The 10489-nt window shown below is 35.6% G+C and overlaps 1 protein-coding gene across 2 annotated transcripts; it reads right to left on the minus strand.

The window, feature by feature from the left end:
• Positions 1 to 5505: 5505 nt before the first annotated feature.
• On the minus strand, positions 5506 to 7916 carry LOC149532566 (plant cysteine oxidase 4-like). Of its 2 annotated transcripts, none has more exons than XM_089804818.1 (4): positions 7694 to 7916; positions 6500 to 6853; positions 6155 to 6370; positions 5506 to 5817 (listed from the first exon to the last, which is right to left on the minus strand). In XM_089804818.1, exons 1-4 carry the CDS (start codon positions 7800 to 7802, stop codon positions 5720 to 5722), a joined length of 777 nt encoding a protein of 258 aa, XP_089660944.1. In that variant the 5' UTR covers positions 7803 to 7916; the 3' UTR covers positions 5506 to 5719. The 2 variants fall into 2 exon arrangements, with proteins under 2 accessions (XP_089660944.1, XP_089660945.1); XM_089804819.1 differs by having other exon boundaries at positions 6179 to 6370; positions 7694 to 7914.
• Positions 7917 to 10489: the final 2573 nt, after the last annotated feature.

Here is a 10489-nt window from a genome sequence, read left to right on the forward strand (position 1 = left end):
CTACAAGCTCATCAAATTTCACATTTGTGCTTTCTACTACTTTGTTATTATTAACATTCAAGCACTTATAAGCTTTGCTTCTAGTAGAATAACTGAGAAATGTGCCTTCCTCACTCTTTGCATCAAACTTTCCATTTCTAAACTCTTTATATATATAGCATTTGCATCCAAATATTTTGAAATGTTTTACATTAGGAGAATGCCCATATCATAATTCAAAAGGTGTTGCATTTGTACCTTTCTTGACTTGAACTTTGTTGAGTGTGTAGACTGCAGTACTTACAGCTTCTCTCCACTACTTGAGTGCAACATTTTTCTCCATCATTAAGGTTTTGGCACAGTCAATGACTGATCTATTCCTTCTTTCTGCTATACCATTTTGAGGTGGAGTCCTAGGTGCTGATGTCTGCCTTTTGATTCCTCTTTCATTGCAGAATTCTTCAATTTCTCTTGATGTGAATTCACCTCCTCTATCATATCTAAGACATTTTAGGCTCTTTCCAGTCTCTTTCTCAACTTTGGCCAAGTACCATTTAAATATTTGGAATGCATCTAATTTTTGTTTTAGGAACATGACTATCATCATTCTTGAATAGTCATCCACAAATAGCATCATGTATCTGTCACCTTTGTAGCTTTGTACTTCAATAGGACCAAACAAGCCAGTATGAACTAGCTCTAATACTTTATTAGAAGTATAAACCTTGCTTTTGAAAGTTGACTTGATCATCTTCCTTAGTTGGCATTGTTTGCACATGGTGTTATCAGGCTTCTTCAACTTTAGTAGACCTCTGACTTTCTTCATTTTTCTGATGTTTATCAGATTGTCAAAGTTCACATGACATAGCCTCTTGTGCCATAACCATACATCATCAGTTTGAAAAATGAGACAAGAAGCATCTTCCATGTCTAGGTAGAACAAATTACTCCTAGTCTGGTCACCTTTTCCTATTAGACTTTCTTTAGAATCATAGATCTTGGAAATTCCATTTTTAAATTCAACCTTACATCCTATGTTGCCTAACTGTGAGATACTTAACAAGTTATAATTTAGGCCTTCAGCATAGTATGCATTATCACATGATATCTTTTCAGTAAGCTTGATACTACCTTTCCCTTTGATCTGACATAGTGCATTGTTACCAAATCTAACACTATTTCCTTCATATTGAATAAAGGTAATGAACTTACTTTTATCTCCAGTCATGTGATGAGAGCATCCACTATCTATGATCTATTTGTTATTCTTGTTCATGTAGGTTACTAAGGCAGTTGCATCATCTTCATCTGATTCTTCTTTCATAGCCACATAGACTACTTCATCATCATTCTCATCAGAATCCTCTTCAACAATGTAGCATCTTTTGCCTTTACCTTGGTAGTCCTTGTTGTCCTCTTTCTTGTTCTTTAGGTTGCCTCCATCCTTGTAATTTTTCTTTTGTGTGCATCTGGCTGCAATGTGACCAACTTCATTACAATTGAAACAAATGATTGGTAGCTTACCTTTGAATTTGCCTCTTCCTCTGTGAAATCTTCTTGCTAGTAATGCCTCCAATTGGTCTACATCATCTTCGTCAGTGTTGCTGTCACTAGATACATACTTTCCTTTTCCATTATTTTTCTTTGTCTGCACCTCCTCGTTGTCTTTTATTGTCATCTTGTCTTTGAGTGTGGATTCAAAGTTTTCTAGCTTGTAGTTGTCAAAGTTGGATAGCTCAAAGGCAGTGAGTCTTCCAATTATTCCTTCAAATGAAAATGGGTTGCCTGGTACACACCTTGGCTCTTGGATGGCTGATACTCTTATAGCATAGATAGGAAGAAAATTTCTCAAGTATTTGCTACATATTGTTTCTTCTGATAACTATCCTCCTAGGCTTCTTATGGCACTTACCACTTCTTTCATTCTTGCACCGTATTAAGCAACATTCTCTCCTTCTTCCATTTTCATGTCATCAAACTTTCCTCTTAGGCTCTCTATTTTGGTTCTCTTGACATTATCATATCCTCCATAGATGTTTGATAATGTTTTCCACATCCGATGTGCAGTATCCCATTCTTTGATGTCATCATACTCAGCATAGCTTAGTGCTGAAGCAATCTCTAACATCGCTTGATTGTTCTCCTTCTTCTTGTTCATGTCATCTACAGTAAGGGGTCCTATAGGATTTACATGATCAACTGTGATTAAGGTCTATGCATAGTCACCTATTGATCCAAGGTGTAACTTCATCAGACTTTACCATGCAACAAAGTTGTCTTTGTTTAGCTTGGGAACTTCTCTCTTGGACATCTTGATCTTCCTGCTGCTAGTACCTTGAAACAAATCAGCAGTGGGCTCTGATACCAATTGTTAGAGTTTTTTTAGAATAACTGAGAGGGGGGTGAATCAGTTATTCAAGGTCCAATAATGTCCAATACAAATTTTTCTTTCTAGCCTTTTTACTTTCTTGTCAAATCCTTAATGGCATATAATTGAAATTATCATGCATGCAATTGAACATTAAACAATCATGAAAAGTAAACATGCATCACCACATAACACAGAGATTTTGGTGACCCAAAAAACCTCCAGGAATAAGAAGGCAAAAGTGGGGTGTGGATGATAGCCATAAAATAACTGCGCAGTTGATTTCAACCACTTCTGATGGTTTGCCCTGGTAAAGGCTACAACACACTGTTAAATGTGACCCTATTAAAGGATTTCTACACCCTGTTAGGAGAGTGCCCTATTAGAGAACTTAGGAACATTCAACTTAGAATGCCACCCTATTAAAGGATTTACACAGAGCTGTTAGGGCCACCTAAGTCCATGGGATTTATAGTCACCTTCTCAAAAGAATCTTTTATCCCTCTCTAAGAATCTCCTATCCTTCTCTTGAGGATCTCTTATCCTTCTCCTGGGGATCTTCTATTCTTTTCCTGAGGCTTATCCACCTAGCTGTTAAGCTAACCTAGTAATGTAGGATTTCAATGTCTAATACAATGGTAAGAAAGTATTAGAAAGTTTTTTACCTAATAAAGATTGCAACTCTAACCTTGCAAATTTTAGATCACTCTTCAGTTCTTTTCTTTGCTTGGCTTTTCTTCCTTGCAGCGCTGACAGCTTGTTCACCCTTCAAGATCTATCTCCTTGAGTTCTTCCACTCATTATGCCAATGCACTCTATGGTCACTTGATCAACTCAGAGTCTTGATGCTCTATGCTTACTTCTCATTGTATCCTCTTCTTGACACTTCACACTAGCCTTCTCTTGGCTTCTTCACACGACCATACTTATGACCAACTCCCTCACACTATCAATCTCTGACCTGTAGCTCCTTATAAAGAAGTTATGTTCTTCATTTTCCACTCAAATCTTCCTGCTCATTAATTTGATTTGATCTAGGAGAACGATATTGTTTTCCCTCCAAATTGTTTCTTTTAGAAAACTTCATGATAAGTCCATCAGTATTCGCTCAAAATTGGTTTGCATAGTTTACATGAAATTCTGTGGCATCTACTCATCATCCTTATCATCCAACTAATTCACAAAATTCAATGTAACAAACTTATCGTTACTGATCTGGCAAATATTTTTGACTTAACAAATAATGCAGCAACTCGGCATCATTGGTTTACTGATGCTCGACACCTTTTGTGTTACTCAGCTTCTACTACATTTACTGATGCTCAGCACCTAAAGTCTTTTCCTGAGTTACTCAGCACCTAAACAATCATGTGTTACTCGACACCTCAAGGATTGCTCGGCACACACTGAAGTTGAAAGTTTTCTCGGCTTCAACTAGCTTGCTCGGCTCTCTCAAATTAACTTAGTTAAACCTTACATCTTTGATGTGTCTTAGTGTTTCCATTCCCTATGTCTTAGAGTATGTCATCAATACACTATTTAATCAATGGCTTAGCTGATCCTTATACTTCATTACAACATCATAACTTCAACCTTTCTCTAGGTGCTCTAGTTACATCTTATTGATTGTCTCTTCCTTGTCAATCAACCAATTGATAGTATTTGGATCACTTAAGCAATTGTCATTCCTGCAAGTAGCAAGTTTGACATCAATGACAAAACAATGATTGAAAGCATTCTTTACTAGTTCCACTGATCTTTTCAATCATTTGCAACATGCAATGTATTTTATTCTCACAGCTTTCTTGATATACATGTTGCTATGTATTCTAAAGCATGTATTTGTAATAATGTCACGATGCAGATTCAAGTACAAATAAATAAGGTCATGCTAGAGGTTGCTCACCTATAGGAGCTTTTAGCTCATTAGTGAAATGCCTCTTGTACGGTTGCATGGGTGTCATTGGATGCCTTATCCAGTGATTGTACTCCTCCTCACAGTCGTTGGAAAGGCCAGAGCATTTCTACGCGTCGCTCGCATACTCCCAGGTTGTGACCTCATTGTCACTCTCCTAGTGGCAATCACCACCACTCGGCCTCACCTCCGTGGAGGTTGGGTTCAGGTTGGTCCCTTATGGCTCCTCCTACTGCCCTTGATGCGGGTTGGCCTTCTACACATAGAGACCCCAAATGGGATTTCCCTCGGCTGGACTTAGCTATCTCTCCACCCAAGTTAGAGGGAGAAAAATGACCTAATGATGTTGTTGCTGCCCCTAATGATGATTGGGCTCCTCTTGAGCCAACTACCAACCCCAAGAACTTCTAGGGTTCTGATGATAAAGACCCTCCCTCCGCTGGCACTACTCTTGGTTAATATTTTTTTGATGAATAGTTGCCTTATCCAGCTTCATGCCAACTGAACTATTGGGTGATCTTGTATCCAGCCCCTTTTTTTGAATATGTATCTTTAATATTTAATTAATAGGAAAGGTCTATTCATCAAAAACATTGTTCATTTGTGCATGGGTATCTAATAAACCTATTTTTTATAAGCAAAACCAATAGTTTAGTTGTTATGTCATGAAATGAAGCTTAGAAATGAGTGTAACAAAAATATATGCTTTATTTAATCGTCCTTTCTAAAATAATGTAGTCTAGACATGTTTGTACATTAATAATATTTAGACATATAAATTTTATATAGAACATATAGACTCAAAACTTTCCCAATTCAATAGTTTTCCAATTTAATGTGATGACAAAATTATTGAATAATAATCAATCTTTTCTCAATAATTGATATAACCTTTGGCACTCTAATAAGAATAAATAAATAATTTGTTGCTCATCATTTTTTTATAGTATAGATCCTTGACTTTTAGGACATTGTTTTCCTTGAGGAAAAAGAATATTAGAACTTTATGCCGGAGGAGACAATTCATCACAGTGGGTTATAATTGCGCCCACCCGTACCCAACAAAAATCTTCAATAACCTCACAAAAAGTCTCCAAGATCTTTCTGAGTTGCTTATTAAAATACATTATTTGATTAGAGACAAGCCTTCTCGCTGTTTTCATTTCATTTGAAAGGAAAAAACAGTAGATATGTTCCATGAAAAGCAAGAAGGAATGGAAGATACTCAAATTTTAGAACTCGATTTAAAAAAACACGTAAAACTCTTTTTATTGAAATTAAAATTAATAACATGGCCACTCTCTTAGATCCGAAAAAACCTGAGCAGAATCTATAGTGAACGGATTCTGAAAATGGCTTTTAAGTGTATCAAGCTCAAACATTGTAACCCAGTTGCTTTTATGCTGTGGTGTAGTCATAATCTACAAAGATATAAGAAATTTAAACAGATTGAAATGTCAAGTAACATCAACGAGTGGACCTGTGTAAGGATATTGTCTCATGATAAAGTTGTCTGGTTTTTCAATCTCTTCTAACCACACGCCATCTTCATTGCCTGTCAAGTGCAAACTCAATCATGGCTTCCCTTCAAATGTAATATTTGCAAAAAGAGAAAAGTATGATGGAATTGTTTCTTGTATCTGGTATTCTTTTTTCGTCAACATTTTAGATCACATTTGATAATCTATCTCTTATCAAAGATGTTAGAGAGTTTGAGGAGTACATAATGATTGCATCAGTGTAGCAGATGGCACTTTGTAATCTATCATCAGGATGATCTAGAGGTCGAGAGATAAAGAACAAAGTGTGATCGGAAACATTGATACAAACAAAAGACATAATTGAATTGAGCAACAACTTAAATTATTATAGATAATAGAAAACTAAAATACCTTTAATGGCAGAAGTGTGCTCACCAGGAAGGTGTGGATATGGGCATTTTCGGAAGTAAGAGGGATTCCCTGAATAAGGTGGAGAAAGAACATCAAGAACAGCACAAGAAGTGAGTGCTGTGAATGAATGAATGTTGCCTCCGCTAGTTGGGTACAATACTGATGCCTCACAAGGGGCACTGAAATCATCATCCACCTTTAGTTCTGCCAACTTCACTGCAAAGTTTTAACATATGACCAAGTTGGTTTTAGGAGAACACCAATTATATGGTTGTTGAAATACTTTAATGTCAAAGATATATTGCATAAAGAAGAGACTCATGAGTGGTGAAAAAGTTAACTTACAGTCTATTGGGAAATGATGATTGAAGGAAAGAGTGGGCTGAGGATCAAGCCAGTCATAAGCTTTGATATGCATGGAGCCATATAAGATCTTGCTGAACACTGTCATGTTGGCATGGTCATGTAGTGGAATAACAGCTGAAGTTGGAAGGCAGAATATGCCAATGGAGAAAGAGGGGGTTTCATGAACTCGAATGTATGTGACAGCTGGAGTCCATGTTGTTCTTGTTCTAGAAGAATGTCTTTTGTTTCTTCTTCTCTTGTTGGGTCCCATGTTGATGTAACACATGTTGCTGTGCTCCTCTATTTCCATTATCCTTCTCTCCTCCAGGCCAAAATCCACAGCCCTTACTGTCTCTGTAGTATGTAATATGTACCACTCACAATTATATCATGTTTCTCCAAATTTTTAATCTCAATGTATTCTTATAATGATGAGAAAACTACTAAACGCAATTTGAGTAAGACTTAGACAACTTCGAACTAAATCATTTCTTAGTCTACTATCACTTTATAGGCATCTTGTATCATACACGCAACAATGATCTGTCTTTTCTAGGTTTGAACAGCATTTTTTAAAGTTTTGATTTTTGTCATCTAGTTTATTTAATATTCTACCAAGTTTTTCAGATAAACCATACCAAGTTTTTGAGATAACCCAGCTAAGCAATTCAAAATTTAATCTCATTAATGTATGGATGTTATATGGTACGCAGGTTTAGAAGAATCTGTGTGTTTATCAGGCATTCTAAATTAGACACAATTCTTTACGTATGAGATCCATCACGAACTTGGGAGATGGCAGCCAGTCTAGTGATTAATTTAAAAGTTTAAGACATGAACAAAGTTTTAGGTAAAACTTAATGGAAAACTATCTACACCCATGATCCATGCACATGCCACTATCACCGTTTATGATCTTCAAAGAGGCGGATATGAATCAGGTTTCAAATTCAAAACGTTTATCACAAATCTTTTTGATTTGGGTACGTAAAAGTTTGGTCTGTGAATCTGTTAAAACCAGCGGTTATGGAAAACAACACTAAAACCCAAGAACCCATTTCATGATTTACAAAAACAAAAACCCTAATTGCCATGTTCTTGGGCCTCTAAAAAAAACTGATTATAAATTACAAAATGGTTCTCTTGGATTCAAAAGAAAAAGGACAAAGAGAGATTATTGATGGCAGAGAATACCTAGAAAAGAAGACAATCTGTTAACAGCCGGTGGTGGAGGTACAATTCCTGGAGGAGAGAAAGTCTCTTTGCAAAGCTCGTATAGATTCTGCACAACACTCAAACTCATAATTGCTACAATAATACTAACGTTATATATGTGAATATGAAACTATCTTTATCTATCTATCTATCTATCTACAGAAGAAATGGGCCAAATCGAAGGGTTGCAGAGGAAGAGATATGTGTGTTGAGATGAAAAAGCCATTTGCATAGATGTTGACGTGGACAAGACCAACAAAAACCAGGGGCTGTTAATTTTACCGTGGGCTTTGAGCTGTTAATTGTTTAACGGATTTGAGTTGGGCTTGTGAAGCTTCCAAGTATTTTTCACATTTTTTAATGACAATCGTACAAAAGTAGTGTTTCAAAGGCATTTAATATGTATCATTGAAAATTTGAGCATGAAGAAAAGTCGTGGTATAATCGTCCAAGGATTGTTTGGATTGAATCTGCTTGCCATTTATTTTGACTCTCCGCGTATATAAAATCACCGGATGACACAGAACCCCATGAGAAGCATCATAGTATTTCACGAATGGGCTTGTGCTTCCACAACCAAATCACAAAACAACTCGAGGTTTTCTTTTATCACATGCATCGACAGGGCCACAAAATTAGGTCAAAGTAAACAAAGAGCTTTATATATATTCAAAATGTAAATAATAGTTAATAATAAGTTTTTGATATCAAGTTCATGAAGTTGAAGGGTTCTTAATGAGCTGAGCTTATTAGAAATCAGGTTATTTTGGGTGCATGGCTCTTACATCATAAATGTCTTTTTGGCTGTGGGAATAAGAATATATATTCTAGGGCATGTTTGGCAATGAGAATACAAGCGGAATAGGCATATGTAAATTTTTAAAATTTTGAATTCTTTGTTTGGATGCACCAAATCGGAATTGGAATCCAAAATAAAATAGGAATATGTATTCCAATTTTGGCTCAAAAATGAGGTTTTGCAATTCCACCTAAATAGGTGGAATTGGAATACATATTCCTATTCCTATTTTATTTATTTTAGAAAACATAAATTATTGGGTCTGTGAATTCCCTATCAAATTCTGCTGAACCAAACAGAGAATAGCAATATCTACCCCCATTTTCTATTCTAGAATAAGTATTCCAAAATAGCTATTCCTATTCCCCTATTCCTATTTCTGTAGCCAAACGGGCCCCTAGAATTGTTATTCTAGAATACAAAATTAGAATACATATTCCTATTCTTGTTTGGTTCAGTTGGAATTTGATAGGGAATTCATGGACCCAAAAATTTAAGTTTTCTAAAATAAATAAAATTGGAATAGGAATACGTATTCCAATTGCACCTATTTTTGTGGAATAGCAAATGCTCATTTTTGGGTCAAAATTGGAATATGTATTCCTATTTGCAATTCTGATTTGGTGCGCTTAGATGGAGAATTAAAAATTTTAAAAATTTATAAATGCCTGTTCCACTCATATTACTACTGCCAAATGGGCCCTAAGGAATTAACAATATCAGATTTCCACAATCCATTTCTAATGATATTTTTGTTTCTGGATTTGATTGTGTATTTTTTTTGGCATCAACATTTCAGATCACACAATGGTATTTTTGTTTCTGGATTTGATTGTGTGTGTTTTTTTGGCATCAACATTTCAGATCACACAAACTGTGATCTAAAATGTTGATGCCAAAAACACACAGTTTGTGTGATTTGAAATGTTGATGCCAAAAAAACACACGCAATCAAATTCAGAAACAAAAATACCATTAGAAATGGATTGTGGAAATTTGACATTGTTAATACCCTGTGATGTAAGAGCCATGCGCCCAAAGTGACTTGATTTCTAATAAGCTCATTAAGGTCCCTTCAACTTCATTGATGGATCAAAAACTTATTATGAGAGTGTGATCCAAAATGTTGATGCCAAAATAACATGGACCAAAAAATGATGCACAATCGAACCCAGAAATGAAAATAGCATGATAAGGGATTATACACACCTAAAAATGGTATATGCCTACAACTCTACTTTCGATTGTGGCATTCATCTACTCTTGGTGAGTTATTTTCCATGAGTTATTTTTGGTAATTTTGGGCCAATTTGATTAGTCCATTGTTTTTTCCTTCTCCTCATCTATAATTGATCATATCGTTGCATTTCGCTTGTCTAACTAAATAATTTTGACAAGTATCTAATCAAAGTTCTTAGTTTGTCCCTGGGTGATTAATTATTTAATCAATTCCTTTATGTCATCATATGTTCCATCTGGGTATTAATAAATCATATTTATTTATGGCCTTTTTCATTTTGTCTCACAATTAAATATGCAATATTTACTTGTCCTTTGGTCTTTTTGGAGTAATTTGGTAAGATGTTTTTATTATTGACTTTTGGCACTTTTTTTCCACTTGTTCTTTCATCTTCTTTTGCTTGGTCCTTTTAGGCAATCCTATTCATCTATTTTTTTAAATCTTGATTGTCCATTTTGAGTTGGGAGTCTCCAAGTTGGGTCCTTATCCATCATTTTTGGCAACTAAGATTTCTAGTTTCCTTGCATGTATGATGTCAAATTTATCTTTTTTGATTTATAATGGCCTTGGCCCTCTCCGGCCCAATAGTTGTTGCTGGTGCTGGAGTTGTTATTGCATGCGAAAATGGCCCTACCGAGAAAATGCTTACACAAATTTGTGCCCAAGGTATTTCATGAGATAATTCCTCTCCCGACTTGGTTCTGAATATTTCTGCTTTTGAATCTACTTTTCAATG

The sequence above is a fragment of the Cupressus sempervirens genome, chromosome 10, assembly GCF_028749045.1.
Source record: "Cupressus sempervirens isolate cs-2001-9-10 chromosome 10, ASM2874904v1, whole genome shotgun sequence".
NCBI lineage: Eukaryota > Viridiplantae > Streptophyta > Pinopsida > Cupressales > Cupressaceae > Cupressus > Cupressus sempervirens.